The following is a 21,488-nucleotide window of genomic DNA, read 5'->3' as shown; positions in this document are numbered from 1 at the left end:
ACAACCACGTTCTCCACTACTCTGTTTTGTGTCCGCGCTACAGGACAAGAAAACAGCTCCAGAATACGGTTTCGCCTGCATAGATGTTCCTTTGGATAAGGAATGGATTTCAAATTTGTTCTTCATAGGACAACAGCCAAATCAGGCAAAAGATTATTGGTGAAAGATCAAGCTTCAACAACGACTCTTTGGTGTGCTGGCAATTTCACAACGTCTCTCTCACACCTCTATATAAAGGAGTGAAGACCTAGAGAATTGGTAATGCAAGAACGCTGAACGAAAGACTCACAAGATTTTCACAAGTACCAAACCTCTGCTGAAATTGTTCTGCATTCACTTAGAATTTCTGTGTCTCAAAGTCATATCTTAGAAATTCTTAAGTCCATTGAGTCTGTATCTGATTTGTATTGTGAGCACCTCTGATTGTATATCAAGTGTTCAACCTTAAACAATTTTCTGTGTAATTTTGTTTAGTTAGGAAGTCTCTTGCAGTTGTGCTTGAGCAGGAAGTCTCTTGATTGTGTTCTTGAGCAAAGGAAGTCTCTTGCTTGTGTGCTTGAGCATTGGAAGTCTCTTGCTTGTGTGCTTGAGCATTTGTAATCAGATATTACTCATAGTGAAATCTCCTTGGAAGTGCAAGGGGGACTGGACTACTTCCGGATTGTGGAAGGAACCAGTATAATTGCTTTGTGTCGTTCTTCTTCTCTCTCTCTGTTTTATTCCGCTGCATTTAGATTCTGATTATCACTTCAGAAGCTGTCTCGCTTAGCTTCTGATCAGTGTGTTCAGTTTTTTAGGAGAAACGAAGAATTTTTCTAAAACACAATTCAACCCCCCTTCTTGTGTTTTTCTCACCTTCAATTGGTATCTAGAGCCTTGGTCTGTTGTGTATCACTTAACCGTGCAACAGTCAAAGATCTGAGAAAAACATGACTACTCCTCCTCCTGATGGTGATACTAGCTATAAAAATGTCTCACATGATTATAGTGATAGTAAGAAAACCAGTGTTGGAAAAGTTCCAAAGTTCAATGGAGATGCTGAAGAGTTCTCTTGGTGGAAGACCAATTTTTACAGTTACATCATGAGCCTAGATGAAGAATTGTGGGATATTCTGGAAGACGGCGTTGGTGGTTTAGTCCTTGATGAAGAAGGAGCTGCTGTGGATAGAAAGAAACATACTCCAGAACTGAGGAAACTCTACAAGAAGCATCATATTATCAGAGGAGCTCTTGTCACGGCCATACCCAAAGCAGAATACATGAAGATGAGTGACAAATCCACTGCTAAAGCTATGTTTGCTTCTCTCTGTTCAAATTATGAAGGGAGCAAGAAGGTCAAAGAAGCAAAGGCTCTCCTGCTTGTACATCAGTATGAGTTATTCAAGATGAAGGATGATGAAACTATTGAGGAGATGTACTCAAGGTTTCAAACTTTAGTTTCTGGGCTACAGATTCTAAAGAAGAGCTATGTTGCTTCTGATCATGTAAGCAAGATACTCAGAAGCTTACCTGCTAGATGGAGACCAAAGGTGACTGCCATTGAGGAAGCTAAAGATTTAAACACTTTAAGTGTCGAAGATCTTGTTAGTTCTCTCAAAGTTCATGAGTTAAGTCTTAATGAACATGAGTCTACTAAGAAGAGTAAATCAATAGCTCTTCCATCCAAAGGCAAGTCATCAAAAGCTCTCAAAGTGGTTGAATTTGAAGAGGAAGAACAGTCAAGTTCAGGTTCTGAACCAGATGCTGCTGAAATGGCCATGCTCTCAAACAGACTTCAATATCTGGCCAAGAAGAACAGAAAGTTTCTCTCCAGAAGGGGTAACTCCAGAAGCTCAAAGAAAGAAGATCAGAAGGGATGCTTCAACTGTAAGAAGCCTGGACACTTCATTGCTGAATGCCCTGATCTTCAAAGAGAAAAGTCAAAGGACAAGTCAAAGAGGTCTACATTCAAACCAAGCAAACTCAAGAAGCAGATTAAGCAGAGTTTAATGGCAACCTGGGATGATTTGGGTAGTGAATCTGGATCTGATAAAGAGGAAGCTGATGAAGATGCAAAGGTAGCTGTTGGGTTGGTAGCAACAGCAACTTCAGAAGCTGGATCAGATTCAGACTCAGAAGATGAAAACGAGGTATATTCCAAAATTCCCAGAGATGAACTTGTTGAGTCACTTAAAGAACTTCTTACACATTTTGAAGTAAGAACCAATGAGTTGAAGGATTTAAAAGAAAAATATGCTGATTTGGTACAACAGCAAAAATCAACTCTATTGGATCTGAAAGCTTCTGAACAAGGACTTAGGGGCTTTGATTTCATGTGTAAAACATATGAAGATCAGCTCAGGTTCTTATGTCAGAAGCTACAAGAAAAGTGTAATGAAAAACCTTTAAGTAATCATGAAATTGCTCTTGAAGATTTCATTATATCTGGCATTGACAGAAGCAGAGTAGCTTCTATGATTTATAGCATTTACAAGAACAATGGCAGAGGAATTGGTTTTCCAGAAGTGAAACTTGATAAAACCAATCTAAAGTCTTGTTGTGAATGCATCAAGGAAGGTCTGAAAACATTCTTTGTACCAGAAGGGGCTGAATTGGAAACTGTTGTTCAATCAGAACCTGAAGCTTCTAGTTCTAAGGCTAAGATTACTTCAAAGCCAAAGAACTCTAAGTCAAAGGCTATGATCAAATCTGATTCCAAGACTTCAAAGGTTAGGATCCTGAAAAGATCAGAACCTATTCCTCAGAGTCTGGTGAAACCAAAATCTGGGGTTCTGAAGTCTAAGTTTCAGAAGAAGACAGTTACTGCTTCTGAAGTACCAAAACCTAAGGTGATGGTTAATCAGAAGCAACCCAACTCACAGCACAAGGTACAAGAAGTGAAGAGTAAAGCCTTAAGTACTAACCTTCCAGGACCCATAGAACAATGGGTACCTAAATCTAAAAATGTCAATGATGCAGGTATGTCTAAGAGCAGCGCCAAAGCAAAGATCATGGTACCTAGACAGCGGTTGCTCAAGACACATGACAGGAGACAAGTCCATGTTCCTCAGCCTAACAATGAAAGAGGGAGGAAATGTGAAATTTGGAGGCAACCAGTCAGGCAAGATCATAGGTACAGGAACTATTGGTAATTCCTCTACCTCAATTAATAATGTATGGTTGGTAGATGGTCTTGAACATAACCTTTTGAGCATTAGTCAATTTTGTGATAATGGTTATGATGTGCTTTTTGAAAAACCCAACTGTACAGTAATCAACAAGGAAGACAAATCCATTGTGTTCAAGGGAAAGAGAGTTGACAATGTCTATAAAATCAATTTTTTTGAACTGGCTGATCAGAAGGTGATTTGCCTACTATCAGTGAATGATAAGAAATGGATGTGGCACAGAAGGTTGGGACATGCTAACTGGAGGTTAATCTCTAAGCTTAGTAAGTTACAACTTGTGAAAGGGCTACCAGACATTGACTATCATTCAGATGCACTCTGTGGTGCATGTCAGAGAGGGAAAATTGTGAAATCATCTTTTAAAACCAAAGACATTGTTTCAACCTCAAGACCTTTAGAATTACTCCATATTGATTTATTTGGACCAGTGAGTACTGCATCCTTATATGGAAGTAGATATGGATTAGTCATTGTTGATGATTACAGCAGATGGACTTGGGTGAAATTCATAAAGAGTAAAGATGTTGCGTGTGATGTATTCAGTAGCTTCTGCACTCAAATTCAATCTGAAAAAGAATCAAAAATTTTGAAAATCAGAAGTGATCATGGTGGAGAATTTGAAAATGAGCCATTTGAAGCTTTTTGTGAAAAACATGGAATTTTCCATGAATTCTCTTCTCCTAGAACACCACAACAAAATGGGGTTGTAGAGAGAAAGAATAGAACTTTACAAGAAATGGCCAGAACCATGATTCATGAAAACAATTTACCAAAACATTTTTGGGCAGAAGCAGTGAATACAGCATGCTATGTTCAAAACAGGATCTATATTAGACCTATTTTGGAGAAAACAGCATATGAACTCTTTAAAGGAAGAAAACCCAATATCTCTTACTTTCATCAATTTGGATGTACATGTTACATTCTGAACAACAAGCTCTACCTAAAGAAATTTGATGCCAAGGCCCAAAGAGGAATCTTTTTGGGTTACTCTGAAAGGTCAAAGGCATACAGAGTGTATAATTCAGAAACACTCTGTGTTGAAGAATCTATGCACGTTAAATTTGATGACAAGGAGCTTGAAGATAAAACTTCAAAGCAAGGTGAAAGTTCTGCAGAGATACAGGTTCCTGAAGCTACTCCAGAACCTGATCAGATAGCTGAGTCTGAAGATAGTCCAGAAGCTGAACCCACATCAGAAGCGCAAGATGAAGCTGCTTCTGATGAAGCACAAGATGACTCACATCAAGAAGATCCTCCCAGAAACACATTCAAACACAAGTCTTCACATCCTGAAGAGCTAATCATTGGAAACAAAGATAGTCCAAGAAGAACAAGATCACATTTCAGACAAGAAGAGTCAATGATTGGACTAATCTCAATGATTGAACCTACAACAGTTGATGAAGCACTTTCAGATGATGGATGGATCCTAGCTATGCAAGAAGAGTTGAATCAATTTCAAAGAAATGATGTGTGGGATCTGGTACCCAAACCTCAGCACAAGAACATTATTGGAACAAAATGGGTATTCAGAAACAAGCTGAATGAGCAAGGTGAAGTAACAAGAAACAAAGCCAGACTTGTTGCACAAGGGTATAGTCAACAAGAAGGCATTGATTACACTGAAACGTTTGCTCCAGTTGTAAGATTGGAAGCAATCAGGTTACTTCTTTCCTATGCAGTTAATCATGGCATAATATTATATCAGATGGATGTCAAGAGTGCATTTCTCAATGGTGTCATAGAAGAAGAAGTGTATGTTAAGCAACCTCCTGGATTTGAGGATATTAAATATCCTGACCATGTTTTTAAATTGAAGAAATCACTATATGGCTTGAAACAAGCTCCCAGAGCTTGGTATGATAGACTAAGTAATTTCTTAATCAAAAATAACTTTAAGAGAGGACAGGTTGACACTACACTCTTCAGAAGGACCCTTGGGAAAGATATTCTTGTTGTGCAAATATATGTTGATGATATAATATTTGGTTCTACTAATGCATCTCTTTGCAAGGAATTTTCTGAGTTAATGCAGGATGAATTTGAAATGAGCATGATGGGAGAGCTGAAGTTCTTCCTGGGCATTCAAATCAATCAATGCAAAGATGGAGTCTATGTTCATCAATCAAAGTACACAAAGGAGCTTCTGAAGAAGTTCAAACTTGAAGATTGTAAAGTGATGAACACTCCAATGCACCCTACGTGCACCTTAAGCAAAGAAGATGAAGGAGCTAAAGTAGATCAGAAGCTGTATAGAGGTATGATTGGTTCTTTGTTATACCTCACTGCATCTAGGCCAGATATTTTATTCAGTGTATGCTTGTGTGCAAGATTCCAATCAGATCCTAGAGAATCTCATATGACTGCTGTCAAGAGAATCTTCAGGTATTTGAAAGGAACAACCAATCTTGGACTCCTTTATAGGAAATCCTTAGATTATAAGCTAATTGGATTCTGTGATGCTGATTATGCTGGTGATAGGATTGAAAGAAAGTCAACCAGTGGCAATTGTCAATTTCTGGGTGATAATCTTATATCCTGGGCTAGCAAAAGACAAACAACTATTGCTATGTCTACAGCAGAAGCAGAATACATTTCAGCTGCAAGTTGTTGTACACAACTACTTTGGATGAAACATCAGTTGGAAGATTATCAGATAACTGCTAACAGTATTCCCATTTATTGTGATAATACTGCTGCTATTTGTTTGTCTAAAAATCCAATTTTGCATTCAAGAGCGAAGCACATTGAAATCAAACACCATTTTATCAGAGATTATGTTCAAAAAGGAATTTTAGATATACAATTCATTGATACTGAAAATCAATGGGCTGATATATTTACTAAGCCTTTAACTGTTGAAAGATTTGATTTTATAAAGAAAAATTTGAACATGCACTTTGTATCTGATTAAATGCTTGCTTGCTCCTGAATAGGATTTTAGGTTCTGAAGTTAGTTCAGAAGCGGTAGTCCATCAGAAGCTCTTTATTGAGGTTCTGAGGAAAACTCGCTTCTGATGATGACGTCAGCATCTGAAGTCCAGAAGCTGGATTTGTTGCTTCTGAATAGTTGAATTAGTGGAAACGTTGGAAGTTACCTTTTAAAAAGTAACTTCTGGCCCACTAACTTGGTAGTTACTCTGTGAACTTCTTACGTGGCCTGTATGTGTTGGTGTATAACTAAAAGGGCAATGATGATTTAATAGCTTTGAAAGTACTTTTCACGCGCCCCCAATTTTGTCATTAGTGTTATGTTTGTTTGTCTCTTTTGAATTGCAATCGTTTTACTTCTAACACTTTGTCAATTCACACACTACTCACTCACAACAAACACATTTGCTCTCAAACCTCTTGCGAAGTAAGCGCATTCTCTCAAACTTAGAACCCTAAAATCTTCATCTTCTTCAAATCTTCGTAAATCATCAAATGGCATCATCAAGCTCAAAAGTTTCAGAATCTACTTCACGGATGGTCCCTGAATTTGACTACAAAGGAAGAAGCATGAAATTGGAAGAATGGGAACTACAGGTTCAAATAGAAAATCCGGTGGATTTTGAATCACTCGCTTTCCATGAGTGTTGGATCAGAAGCTACTATGAAGAGCAGGAACTTATTCATTACTTCAAGATGTTGAATGGACCAACATACGAAGCATTGGTAAGACACTTCTGGGTAAGGGCTAAGGTTTATGACAAAGCTGCGTCCATAACTGAAGAAAGTCAAATGGTGTTGATTTATCCCGAACTGGAAGGGAAGACCAGAGAAGAAATGGGACTTGAGCCATTTACAGGTATTGAAATCAGGTCAAGTATTTGTGGTATTCCAGTGAGAATTGCGGAATGGCAGATAGAAGCTGTACTCTGTAGAGAGGCCTCTGGAAAATACTCTGGAATTGATCTCTCAAATACAACTGAAGAACGCCTCTGGAAGGAAAAAGTAATCTTGGCACTGTACAACTCAACGCAAGCAGGAAAGTATGCTGATCTAAGCATGGATAAGAAGCTGCTTCTGAAGATTCAGAATGAGGACTTACTTCCATGTGGTGGTAGTGAGAAACCCAATTTGGCACAAAAAGTCTTTCTTCAACACTTCATTAAGAAGGAGAAAGTGAACGTGCCAAAATATATGTTCAAATACTTGATAGAGTGTCTGAAACAGAGTCAGCTGCAGAATAGAACCTGGGTACCTTATGGAAGACTCTTGTCAGAAATATTCTATCAAGGAGGAGTCTTGGACAAGCTAAGCAGCGCTGAAGCCTTCACAGATGAGCTGCTTGATACTAAAACTGGAAAGTTCATTAATGCACAAACCCTCAAGAATATGAAGTTGATCCCTGCTGTCACCAAGCTTCATACAGATTTGAGTGAATCACTTGTTAAGTCTGATCTTATGAAGGACTTTCCACCCATCTGCAAGAAGGATCCCATTGAAGTGCAGATGTACTATATCAAAGAACATTTTGAGGCAACCAATGAGAGAATCAGATTGGAAGATATTCCAGAGGAAATGTATGGTGGTGCTCTGCCACGAGCCAGAGGCAGAAAGTCAAAAAGGAAGATGACTGCAGAGCAATATCTAGAGGTTGAACAATCTGTTAAAAAGGCAAAAGTTGCTACTAACAAGCTCAAAATTGGTAGTTCATCAGTACCTTCTATTGAAGAAGCCATTGAAGACATGTATTCCAGGATGATCATGGATGTTGGCATTACTCTTGATCAACCTGCAATACCAAAGAAGAAAAGGAAGCAAGCAGTAAGGGGGACCAAGAACTTCCCTCATGTTCCTAAGAAGACTGAAGCTGCTACTATTGTGTCAGAAGCTATTGGAAAAGCTATGGAGATTGCTGCTGAGCTACAAGAGTCTGTAGTTTCAGAAGCCAAGCAACTGTTGCTGATGACCAGTGAGTCTGTTAAAGAGAATTCTGATCCTGAATCAGAGAAGGTAATTAATATATCATCTGATTCCGCATCCACACCATTATCAGATTCTGATGATTCTGATGATGATATACCCTTAACCCAACTCTTTCAAAAACCAGTAAAAAGCAAGCCAACATCAACCAAAACCAACAAAAAGCCCTCTCAGTCAACTACTTATGAGCCAGTTGGTCACATAATTAATGAGAAGTTGGCTGAAATGGCTGTGCAGAGAGAAAAAGTCATTGAGACTATCTTTCGCCTTAACCCTCAACCCCTTAACATTCCACCTCTCAACATGATTCCTCCAGAAAATGTTGAATCTACTTCAGAAAAGGCCTCTGAAACAACTCCAGAAGCAACTGCTTCTGAAAATGTTGTTTCAGAAAACCCCCATCAACAAACACCTGAACCACAAAAACCCACAACACCCCCACAATCACCAATAGCCATCATTGACCCCCAACTCAACAATCAAACAACAACTTCACTACAACAACCACCAACTGAAACTGAATTTCAACCTTTACCTGAACACTCTCCAGAACCAACTCCCATGGATGTTGACATCTCTCTAGTCAATGTTCAAGACTCAACCTCCACCACACACATTGATTCTGACCAGCCTTCATCTTCAAACACACAAACACACCTTACCTTTCCAATTCCTAACCCCATTCAAGATTTAGAAATCAGTGATTCTAATCTTGAAACCCTTGATCATCCACCCACAAACATCCTGGAATCTGGATATATTAATTCTGAGCTTCTCACAATCTTGAGTCAGATGCATAATCTGGTGGATCAAAGAAGGACAATTGATCTCACAGGTGCATATGAAGACTCCTGGGCATCTCTTCAAAACCGGGCAGCTGCGGTTATTGAAGAAATCAAGGCCAAATGCATCAGAGTCAAGCAAGCTTCAGTCAGAAGGCTAATGGAGCAAGTGAATCAGAGTCTTAGAGTAAGAAGTTCTACACTGCTTCTGGCAAACCAGCCTTTCTTCTTTGAAACGGATTACTTGACCAGAGAAGCAAGGCTGTGTAAGCTTCTGAAGAAACAGATGGCACAGCAGCAGCAAGAAGCTAGAGAAAGGGAACAAGCTCTTCTTCAGAGGCAACAACAACTTGAAGAACTGTTGAAGAAGAAGATTGAAGAAATGGAAGAGATGAAGAAACAACAACAAACCAACCCTTAGTTGCACACCCTTGTGTTTTTCTTTGTTTGTTGTCTGTTTTAAAATTTCTTAGTCCTTGCTTCTGAAACCATCTTGTCTTATTTCTCTTGCTTCTGAATGCTTACTGATTCTGACTGTTTAGCTGCTTCTGACAATTGATATACATGTTCATATATTTTGCTCTGATTTATTTAGTTCACTTTCTTTTATACTCTCTCCTGTTTGAGTTTTTCTCATATCTTTTTGTCTTTTATGCTTAAATTTTTTTTGATAATGACAAAAGGGGGAGTATATGTGACAAGTATTTAAAGGCTCTGAGCCCCATTAATGGCATTTGAAATTTTTGAAAAACTTTCTATCATTTTTTTTACCTTATTGGTATAAGCTATGAACGAACGAAGGAGTATCAAAATTCAAGTAAAATTAATTGAACCATTCTTCTTATCTATAAGTTAATTCTTTCAATGATTCAATTTTGTTTTTAAGCTCTGATAATTTTATTGCGCGAAAAATGAATTTAATTAACCTGGATAGAACTTAGGGGGAGCTTACAAACCTCACCTTAAAGACTATCAGACTCAGGGGGAGTTTGAGCTTACAAACCTCAGATTCTGAGCTTACAAACCTCAGAACCCCAAAGTCAACTTGTTAATTAGATTAACAACAATTGATCAATTTTAAATACTTTTGTTTGTCATCATCAAAAAGGGGGAGATTGTTGGAACAAAATGTGTTTAACAATGAACCTTAAAGAGTTTTGATGATAACAAGGTATTAAAAATTGTAAATTGGACTAGCTAATATTTGTTCAAGTGTACAGGACCATAATTATAAAGTTACATCATCATTGGTTCTGAATGAGCAAATAAAGAACAAAAGAAAATGAAGCTTAGATGATTCTGAAGGCAAAGCGCTCCTGAAGTCAAGCTTCTCCTGAAGAAATAGCGCTCCTGAAGTAAGCTGCTCCTGAAGAATAGTGCTTCTGAAGACAAGAGGTCCAGAAGCCACATCATCAGAAGCTGCGTCATCAGAAGCTGCAGAAGTCATATCATCAGAAGCTGCATCATCAGAAGCTGCATCATCAGAAGCCATTTCACCAGAAGCTGAATATCAACTGGATTTGCAAAGAATCAAGAATTGAAGAATTATCAATGCAAAAGCTGTCTATTGGATTCGAAAACACAAACAAAGGATTAGTGGAGTTTGCAACGGTCATTTCAAAGGTGTTTGAAGGCGTGTGTTTGCAATTTGGACGAAAGCGTTGACATTGTACTTTGTACGAATTGTACAACCACGTTCTCCACTACTCTGTTTTGTGTCCGCGCTACAGGACAAGAAAACAGCTCCAGAATACGGTTTCGCCTGCATAGATGTTCCTTTGGATAAGGAATGGATTTCAAATTTGTTCTTCATAGGACAACAGCCAAATCAGGCAAAAGATTATTGGTGAAAGATCAAGCTTCAACAACGACTCTTTGGTGTGCTGGCAATTTCACAACGTCTCTCTCACACCTCTATATAAAGGAGTGAAGACCTAGAGAATTGGTAATGCAAGAACGCTGAACGAAAGACTCACAAGATTTTCACAAGTACCAAACCTCTGCTGAAATTGTTCTGCATTCACTTAGAATTTCTGTGTCTCAAAGTCATATCTTAGAAATTCTTAAGTCCATTGAGTCTGTATCTGATTTGTATTGTGAGCACCTCTGATTGTATATCAAGTGTTCAACCTTAAACAATTTTCTGTGTAATTTTGTTTAGTTAGGAAGTCTCTTGCAGTTGTGCTTGAGCAGGAAGTCTCTTGATTGTGTTCTTGAGCAAAGGAAGTCTCTTGCTTGTGTGCTTGAGCATTGGAAGTCTCTTGCTTGTGTGCTTGAGCATTTGTAATCAGATATTACTCATAGTGAAATCTCCTTGGAAGTGCAAGGGGGACTGGACTACTTCCGGATTGTGGAAGGAACCAGTATAATTGCTTTGTGTCGTTCTTCTTCTCTCTCTCTGTTTTATTCCGCTGCATTTAGATTCTGATTATCACTTCAGAAGCTGTCTCGCTTAGCTTCTGATCAGTGTGTTCAGTTTTTTAGGAGAAACGAAGAATTTTTCTAAAACACAATTCAACCCCCCTTCTTGTGTTTTTCTAATACTAGCTCTCGCTAAGCACTAAAAATAATCCTCAACAAAATTATTAAATTACCCTTACTCACAAAATGACCGAAATACCCCTGAAATCAAAATGACTAAAATACCCTTCCAACACCGAATTCTACACTCCCAACCAAAAATACACATAGAGGCAATTAATCACATAGGAGCACATATAAACACACATAAAAATAATTAAATGAATAATAAAACAAATCTAGCGAAAAATCGGGCTGCTACAAAAGCCATTTTCACGAATTGCAAGCAAATCAACCACACATTATCACAAGTAAGTTGCATCAATCATTTTAATCATAATGTTAGTTTGTTTAGTTTAAGTTTTTTAAAAAATATTAGTAGTTTGCATGTGGTTAGGGTTTATGAATAAATTGTCAATTTGAACATTGCATGTGTAGTTTGTTTTGATAAATGAATGTAGTTGTTGCCTATGTTGTTTAAATGATGTTTAATGATAATGTGGTTTTGAATGGTGCCAAATGAACACAATTTTGAATATGTTTTATACTTTGCACACAAATTGTTTGATAAAATGCCTCAATGACAATTATATTGATTATTTAGTTATTTTAGGTTATGGAAATGATGGAAATGATGTTAATTATAGTTTGATAAAGTGTATATTGATTATTGATTATTTTTTTTGAACAAATCAAAATGGAATATATTGCTCAAAAGAAAAGCGATTCACCCCGCACAAGGTGTGCTAAAGTGATGAACCACCCAATGTCTAAAACAAACAACATGCACCTAACAAAGATGCCTGCACCCAAGACAACAAACTAAAAGGAAATTACATGATACCCATACAAGGTAGTGGGTATCTCCACCAATCATGAAAACCAAACGGAAGAGGAACAACATTTAACGAAAGCCATAAAAAAGAATTCAGCTTCACTTTTTCTACAATACTAAGAGGATCAATAACCATATTGTTGAAGACACGGTTATTTCTCTCCTTCCAGATTGCCCATGTACAAGCCATCCAAATAACTTTTAAGTAAAAATGAGAAGACCGCGGCATACCCGCCAAATGTATAAACTGAGAGAAATGCGCCGTTACCGAACCTGAAATAACACAAGGGACACCAAGCCACAAACAAACAAGATACCAAATTCTCCCAAAATGGCGACACCTAATGAAAAGATGATCCATCGTTTCAGGGACACCGCATCCTCCAACACAGACGTTGTCAGTTTGTTGAAGAACATGTCGATGCACCAAATTTGATCTTGTTGGAATTCTATCTTGAAGAAGACGCCAGGTAAACAAAGATACCTTTGAAGGAACCAGTTTATGCCACACTTCAAAAACAGCGACATCAGTTGCGAGAACATCTAATGTAGTGAGGAAATGATAAGTCCCCTTAACTGTATATTCGTGAATCGGATTAAGCAACCACCGCCACTTGTCCTGAACATTAACCTGCAAAACAATGTTATTTAACAACTCTACACACTCCCTCACACTCTCCTCTTCCCAAGCCAACAAACGACGCCTCCACACCCACCCAAGACCACCTTCCTCCCACCCTGCTCTTGCCATATCCTCCACGGTACACTCTTTATGCACAGATAATTCATAAAGGATGCTGAACTAAAGTTTTAAGGGAACTCCAGCCGGCCAATTATCTGTCCAAAAGAAAGTGTTACAACCATTTCCAACCACCCGCCTAATATTATCATCAAACCACCTGCCTACAGCCAACCCACTTCCGTCCCTCACATTACAAATCGACCTCCACCACCTAGAAGATTTTCGACCCCCTCCCTTTATCCTGCCACCTTCCTCCCCATACCTAGCCTTAAGGACACGATACCACAACCCTTCCTTCTCATCCATCATCCTCCAACACCACTTCCCTAATAATGACAAATTAAATTCCCCTAACCTCTGAACCCCCAAACCACCTCTAGTCACAGATAAACACACATAATCCCATTTAATCCAAGAAATTTTTTTAGAGACCTCACACCCACCCCAAATTTTTTTTAAAAAAGAGATTCGATAGAGGAAATTATACCTGTAGGTGCCTTACAGAAGGAAAGAAAGTAAACCGTGAGAGAAGACACGACAAACTTCAAGAGAACCAGGCGGCCACCAAACGATAAATGCTTGATAAGTAATAAGCATTTATCGTTTGGTGGCCAAGACGATAAATGTTTATTATGTCGCATGTCTTACGCATCTTCTGATTGAAGGGTAGATGTTAAGCCATGGGAAGAAGATGTCTCGACAAGAGGGAGTAAACCTGATGGTGAGGCACTTAGGAGTGTCGTAGGCGTATGCAGAGATAAATTGCAGTGAAGATTATGGTGGTTACATTAGCTATAAGTCGTTGAGGGAGTATTATACGACATACCTCGATACTACTACCAGATTGATGGATCCAGAGGATCCAGGGGATCCACAAGAGCTGCAGAGGGTTAGGACTTTTTGTGTGAAGTGTTATCTCTTATATCTTGTTGGATGCTTGTTTTTTGGTGATAAAAGCAACCAACGCATCGAGTTGGTCTATTTGACGACCATAGAGGACGACTACGCGGGGATGCGTAATTATTCTTGGGGAGGGATGACACTGGCATACCTATACCACTCTTTTAGTTGAGGCCTGTTTTCCTAGAGACAGAGCTCTTGGGGTAAGCGTGACACTGCTCACTTTAAGAAATTGTCACATTTAAACCTTAACTGTTATTTTTTTTTTATTATATTTTTCTTGCGTAGTAACTTATAAATGTGATTTGTTTGGTTTGTGCAGGGATGGTTTTTGGCGCATTTTCCTGACTTATATATTGTTGATCGAATCCCAACTATATCAAAAACTATCCGATTGCAGCGAATGGACGTTACAGACGGTACATGGAGAGGAGGTGACGTATTGGGCATTGCTTGATAACTTGCAGTTTGATAACGTATGTTGGAGGCCGTACGAGGAGCACAGGGAGATCCAGAGTTTTGAGGAGATTTTATGGTATTCAGGGTGGATTATGTTCGGCGTTTTTAGGGTGTACTGTCACTTGCCTGAGAGGGTTTTGCAGCAGTATGATACGTCCAGAGCATCCCTAGACATCCGACGGATGTTGTAGAGCTGCGTCCGCCTCAGATTGTGCAGACATTCCTTGACTTCCGCACTCACACGCTTAAGGAGCCCGATTGGGATGAGCAGGCAGGAGAGGAGACATGGCGGATAGCGGATAGCTATGTGTTATGGTACACTAAGGTGTCTCACCCTCAAATGAAGAGCAGATCATTGCACATAAGTGGGAGCGGTACGAGGTGAGAAGCTCACCTCACTACAAGAAATGTTGCATTTTGCCAGGGAACTATGCCAGGAGCAAGAACTCCTGGCAAATTTACCAGGAGCAATGTTAGGGATGCCCCTGGAAAATGACTTCGGAAAAGGTGGGACCCAATTATCATAAAAGAGGGGTTTATAATATTATTTTTTTACCTCTTTTTACTCAAATCTACCAAAATATTATCACTTTCCCAAAAAAAAAAAAAAAACCTCAACCTTAAAATCTCTCTCCTAGCCCCATTTCTCTCGTTCGGCCGCAGCTAGAAAAAGAAGCTTCTTCACCATGGGTATCGATTTGAAGGTAGGAGGCAAGTCCAAGGTGAAGAAGAAGGAAGAAGAAGAGGATGATGGAGCAGGAAGAGCACGAAGTCCATGGTGCTGACATTCCCGATGAAGAGGTTGACATGGATGCCAACATAGGGTTAGGGTTATCGAATTAGGTTAGGTTTTCTCTGTCTATATATTCCCTTTTAACATGAATGAATTGATTTTGCAGGAATTGGAGGATATGAAGAAGAGGCTGAAAGAGATCGAGGAAGAAGCTAGTGCCTTCACAAAATGCAAGCTAAGGTTGAGAAAGAGATGGGCGCTGTTCAAGGTTTCATTCTTATTATGCTTTTACATTTTTGAAGATTCGATAAATTTTTGTTGATTGATTCATTATTTCATTGTTTGTTCAATTCAGATCTGTTTATAATTTGGTTCAATTATTGGTTTTTTAAGCTTTTTGATTTTTTGATTTTAGATTCTGCCGGGTCTTCTGTGTCTCAAGCTGAAAAGGATGAAGTGGATGCTCGATCGATCTATGTCTGTAATTTGAGTTTCACATACCTTTGATTTTATATTTTATATATGATTAATTCAGATTTTGTTATGTTGTTACTCTGTTTTATATCTGAAGTATGTTATGTGCAAGTGCTCAAGTAGAACGTTTTGGTGTATGCTGGTTTTTGCTTATATATGATTTTTGTTACTGTTATGGTTTTTTTGTGGGCTGAGATGTGAACTTCTTGATTTATGAGTTTGTTAGTTTGTCCATAAATTATGAATTGTGATGGTGCATTTTTATAATCTGGTCTGGCAAAGTTACTTATAAAATATCTGTTTTTTCTTTCGAATTGAAGAGGGCTGAAGCCCATAAAATATCTAAAATTTGAACTCATACATTTAATTGTGTTTAGGTACTATGCTAGATGTTTTTTTAACATATGTTTATATTGACTAAACTCTTACGAATCATGAGTTACATAGACTCCTGAGTTTGACAACCTTGATTATATTTTAAATGTTGTGGTTGTTAGTCAGTTATCACATATGCACTTTATTTATATTACAGGGAAATTAATGAGGAAGCGCTTGGGCAAGCTTTTTCTGCTGCCGTTACGTGCACAATATTGGCAGGTGCAGGGCCTCAAAGTTCTCGTGTTCTTGTCACACTGTACAAGGTAAAGATTCAATCATCAAATAATTTTCAAATGTGAAAACATCAAAAAATTTCGCATTAATTTTTGTGGACTTGGTTGGATTAGGATGAGCGATGTTCAAAGTTGAAGATCTATCCCATACTGCAGAAGGTTTCTCTCCCCGCCTTTCCTTTTCCTCTTTGTGTGCCTCATTTGAATTTCCACACTGGTCATATAATGTGATTCCTTATATATCAGGTGTATTTGGAGAAGAATTGAAACTACATCAGGTTATTAAAGTTTGTGTTGTATCTTCATATTTTTGCTTGCCATGACGGGTATGTCTCAGCTTTTTCCTTTCCACAGAAAGCCCTTCTTCCAGACAATTTCACTGTGCTGGACCGAGCTATGATTGAGCATAATCTTCTAAGTGCAAGCAAACTTTATACTAATATCAGGTATGAGAAATTGAATTATCAGTTTATTGTTTTTGAACGGTTGATTATTTAATATTTACACTCGTTATTTTAAACTCCTAATCTGTGTGTTTGCCTTTCTTGTAGCTTTGTTGAGTTAGGCACACTGTTGGGAATCCCACCTCCCAAGGTATAAAATTTCATGTCCAAAGTCATGCTGATTTTTCAGTGAAGAGAAGTACATCTTATAGAAAGAACAAATATGTCAATTGAATTCAGCATTTTGTATTTCTAATTTATAGTCCTTATTTGTTTTTGAGGGAATATTCCCTATTTTTTGTGAAGCTTTATTTAAATTAATCATCAGATTTAAATAAGAAAAAATAATAATTGAAAGGTGTGGCATGGCGATAATAGCTTTTATGTAAAGTACTAAACAAGAATGTTCTGGAGTAGGGAAACCCTGCTGGTAGTGATTTTCTTATGTTTATTCAATGTCCGTCCTACAACTTGTAAGATTTGATTTGTTTTGATTTTTTTTCTCCCACAATTATTATACTTTCAGGATGAGAAGATAGCATCAAGAATGATTTATGAGGATAGGATGAAGGGATCTATCGATCAGGTATAAATGTTAAATAACCATTACAACCTCTAAGTTCGTGAAAGTACTCTGATGAGACTGTTGTTGAGGACTAGGAAGTGATGATCAAATTTTTAGGGCTGTAGTTGCACCAAGAATTAAGCATTAGCCTGATACTCATTTCTAGATTAAGCATTTATGATGAGCATGAGTTTTCTGTTACCCGTCATTGCTTGGCTTATGTATACGAGGGATTCATTGTGCGAGCATGAGTTGCAAATTATTATACTTTCCTGGTCCACCATTGCTCTCAACTCAGTTTCTATCGTTGACCGCCGATACCATCTTCCTCTGCATCTTTCGTTTGAACTTTCCCTTTGCTTCATAGGTAAACTCATATCTTTTGCTCACGTGTTAGTTTGTTCTCCTTTTTAGTGATTTTGTGCGGCTGAGATTATTAAGGATAGGCTGAGATTATCAGTGATTTTGTTCTTATTAGTTTGTTCTTCTTTTTAGTGATTTTGGTGGTGCCACTGTCTATCTATCACAAGCCATGATTCGTGTTCTATTCTCAAGTCTGGTGTAATGTTTTCATGAGGTATTTGTCTATGTTTTGTTGATTCATTCATATATCAGTCTATATTTCCAAACACCTTGAAGTTTGGAAAATGTAGTGTAGTATTTTTCTTGTTTACTTATATATTGAGTTGAACAAGTCAAGCAATTGTGTTTTCTTGGTGTTTAAAGAAATGTGCTAGAGTTGATGTAAGAGTGATGCATGAGCTAACTGTTGTACATTTTATGAAGTGTCAAAGGAAATTTAAGAGGTTGTAATTACTCTTCATTGTGAAGATTGAAGATTGTTATTAGTGTGGGTGATTGAAAATACCCTGCTTCATAGTTCAGACGGAAGTTTGATGGGCTGGGTGTGTATTTTGAAATTCTTGTATTTTGATTTATCTAATTTTGACTATGTTTATAGGAACTTGGATCAACTTGAGGTGTTATCGAAGAAATAGAAGAAGCTTAATCAAAGAGTATAAGAGCCAAGACGTCTTCACAATCCATTGCTGCAACTAGGTTATCTCATTCTGTTTTTCAATTTTAATTATTTATAGAAATATATTGATTCATGATGTTTCAAGATGTATGCAATTTTTCAGCTTCCATTCTTGTTAATTTGTGTTGACGAGGTAATGTAAATACTGTTTCTTGAGCATCATCATGGTTATAATTTTTTTTGAGGATATTCATGTTTATTGTTTACAAGTCTTTTTAATGATGTTATAGATTGGTTAAATTGGTGTTTTTGTCGTTCCGGAGAAAAGAAAATCGAAGATTTTGATAGGTGATAGTTTAATAATGGATATTTTTGTGATGATTTTAATAATGATATATTTTGATTGAAATTTTAAAATGTTTTATAAAATTATTTTAATTATTAAATTTTAATATTTTGATTTTTTAAACAATTAAAAAATGTTTTTTAAAAAATTTCGTACACATTTTGCCAGGGGTTAACCCCTCACAAATCCCCTGGCAGCGTTTGATTTGATCTCTGAAAAGTGGGTCAGGATGCGTCAGAAAAGTTGCCAGGGGTTGTACCAGAGAATGGGCCCCACGCAATTTGCTAGGAGCTAAAGCCCTAGCAGGGTCATTTGCGATGAGCAGATTTGCTGGGTATTCTGCTCCTGGCAAAACTCCTGGCAAACGTCCATTTGCCAAGGATTTCTGCATTTTGCCAGTGCTTCTGCCCCTGGCAAAATGCAACATTTCTTGTAGTGCCTGATACCTATGACATGGTTAGTGTCGTTGTTGCCTACGTTAATGAGCAGATGGGCCAGGAGGAGGTCATGAGCTCTCAGCAGTGGTTTCAGGCAATGAGCCATGTTAGGGAGTAGATCGCGCCGGTCTTGACAGGAGGCAAGGCCAGAGGCCGAGGAGGCGGCAACAGCAACATCAGCAGGACCAAGACCAGCAGTAGGATGACTTGTAGTTGTTGTCTAGGACTTGTTTTTTACTTTTTGTATTTTGATGACATTATGTTTGTATGTTTGTATTTTGATGACATTATGTTGTTTGTATTTCGATGACATATTTCTATGACATTTGTTCGTTTTCGTATCGTATTTTCAATTTCAATTATGTTGGTAGTTTTCGATTATTAACTTTATGATGTGACATTGAAACAATATGTAAAAACACATGTAACAGGTTCTGCCTCAACAGGTTTTGCCATTTTATGGCTTCAGGACGCATCGGTAGTTAACTGTCGAGGAATTCAACAACCGGCTGCAGTTAACTGCCGAAGAAAATGAAAATCGGCGGCAGTTAACTGCCAAGGGGTATTACGGACTTTTACATGTGTTTTTCAGCCAACTAACACGTGCATACAACAATTTTCGTAGAATACAGGTATGGTGAACTAGTCTAAAAAGATATGGTCGTTTTTTTATGCCTTTTTTAGACCTGACCCATTTTAACAGTTCTGTACTTACAAACCACACACTTTGACGGCTAGACATACTTTAGTGGAATGTGGTTCCAGATAAAAGTATTTGGAAGTAATTACAACTTGTGAAGTAAAAGTGGTCGTGATTGATGGCGGAGGCTAGCGTGCGGTAGTCATTCATATCATGTACCATGCGAAAGTTTGAACAATGGTTAGATAACAAGAAATAGAGAATGTCTAATTCTCCTTCTCTTGTTCAAAATTTGTTTGTTGGTACCTAATAAATTGTTTCACTTTGATTTTTTGGGTGTCTTAACATAAAACATGAGTATCTTTTGAACATACTTATTCAATTTTGTTTTTCCTACATTTTCATTGGCAAAAATTCTTCATTATTAATGAATTGAAAACTTTGTCATCATTGCTTCATGCACCCCAAAAATGTACCATGTTAGATAAAAGGACCATTTGAAAATGAATATGAAATGGTTCAATGAACAAAATCATCCATCACCCCATGTGAAAAATGAATTTTGTCATCTGAATTGATATTCAGTTTTCTTTTTCGTTGTCCCTACACTTTCATTCGCAACAATTCTTCGAAGTTATTGAATTGAAAATTTTCCCATCATTGCTTCATTTATGAAAAATGCATCATGTTAAATTTCTTAGAAATCGTTTGGGCCTAACACAACCCCACAAAACCGGCTTGTGAGGTGAGGATTGCCTTCACTTATAAACACATTGTCAGGCCATCATCTATTCGATGTGAGACTCTTAACACACCCACTCATAACCAGCACTATTGGGCTTGGTTTGTTGACATAAATGGTGGGTGGTTCAATAACGGAAACCTGATAGCAAGTGGCCCAATGGATCTTGGAGATGCTCTGATACCATCTTAGAAATCGTGGTTGAGCCTAACACAAACCCACAAAACCGTGTTGTGAGGTGAGGATTGCCCTCACTTATAAACACATTGTCAGGCCATCACCTATCCAATGTGGGACTCTTAACAAAATTAAAGTACTATTCCAACAAAGAAATTGAAAGAAAGATGACAGAATCACATTTTTTTTTTAAGTCAAGAGCAAAATGACAGCAAAAAGAATAGTGCACAACGAAGTTGGTACCCTGCTCTAATCTATTGTCAGTTGCTCATATATATTATTAAAAAAAAGGAAAAAATACATAAAAACTGGGGGGACATAGACCTAACCCAGTAAATCTACACAAGAGTGTAAGTCGACCCGAAATGGGTAATACAAAAAATTAAAACAACACAAAAGTGTATCATCCTCTAACTAATTAAAGGTCTTCGATGCGGTGATTGAACCCTCCGTCAACACGTAAGCGGTTCATGTACCATCAACTCCCTGCAACACTGACAGCAAGCTAAAAGACCCTTTTGAGCCCATACAGTTCAAATCAAATAAAGTGAATGACGAATCTTATATTGGAGTATGAATCGTCTGCCAACACAGAAACAAAATCCATCAACTCTAAAGGTAAATTTAAAGAGCCATTTCTGGCTATACTATCTGAGTTCAGTCACAACGGACCAAACTAGATTTAAAGACAATGACGACCACGAGCCCAACCTACACAAGAGAAAACTGCAGATCTCAACAGATCTGGGAAGAATCAGAGATCAATGGAGGCGCACCAACAAGAGACGGTACAAAGGGGATGTGGACAGAGGTAGAAGAGTTGCCTCCGCATCAACCCAACAACCAGGTGACGCGTCATTAAATCACGAACAGTCATAACGGCGACAAGGACTACCGTTTGATTCTGAAACTACGAGTCTGAAAACCAACGACACCCGTCAAACCACCAAAGTGATAACGAAACGTCGTTAAAGGAACCATAAACATGACCTTCAGCGACGAAACAACAAGCCAACGCCGTT

At 38.0% G+C, this 21,488-nt stretch overlaps 1 protein-coding gene, 1 long non-coding RNA gene and 1 pseudogene across 2 annotated transcripts; 2 read left to right on the top strand and 1 right to left on the bottom strand.

The window, feature by feature from the left end:
• Positions 1 to 12,216: 12,216 nt before the first annotated feature.
• On the bottom strand, positions 12,217 to 13,266 carry LOC146937925 (uncharacterized). The gene is made up of 2 exons (XM_085749556.1): positions 13,080 to 13,266; positions 12,217 to 12,986 (listed from the first exon to the last, which is right to left on the bottom strand). Exons 1-2 carry the CDS (start codon positions 13,264 to 13,266, stop codon positions 12,217 to 12,219), a joined length of 957 nt encoding a protein of 318 aa, XP_085605682.1.
• A 385-nt stretch (positions 13,267 to 13,651) lies between these two features.
• Positions 13,652 to 14,704, top strand: LOC146937924 (protein MAINTENANCE OF MERISTEMS-like; annotated as a pseudogene).
• A 1,692-nt stretch (positions 14,705 to 16,396) lies between these two features.
• LOC146937923 (uncharacterized) lies at positions 16,397 to 18,358 on the top strand. The gene is made up of 4 exons (XR_015033334.1): positions 16,397 to 16,731; positions 17,107 to 17,512; positions 17,641 to 17,722; positions 18,107 to 18,358. It is a non-coding gene; the product is annotated as an uncharacterized LOC146937923 (long non-coding RNA).
• The last annotated feature ends 3,130 nt before the right edge of the window (positions 18,359 to 21,488 follow it).

The sequence above is a fragment of the Medicago sativa genome, chromosome 3 (genome assembly GCF_051527215.1).
Source record: "Medicago sativa cultivar Bolivia chromosome 3, Bolivia_mono, whole genome shotgun sequence".
NCBI classification, from domain to species: domain Eukaryota; kingdom Viridiplantae; phylum Streptophyta; class Magnoliopsida; order Fabales; family Fabaceae; genus Medicago; species Medicago sativa.
The sequence above is the reverse complement of the archived record's forward strand: the minus strand, read 5'-3'. Positions and strand labels throughout refer to the sequence as shown.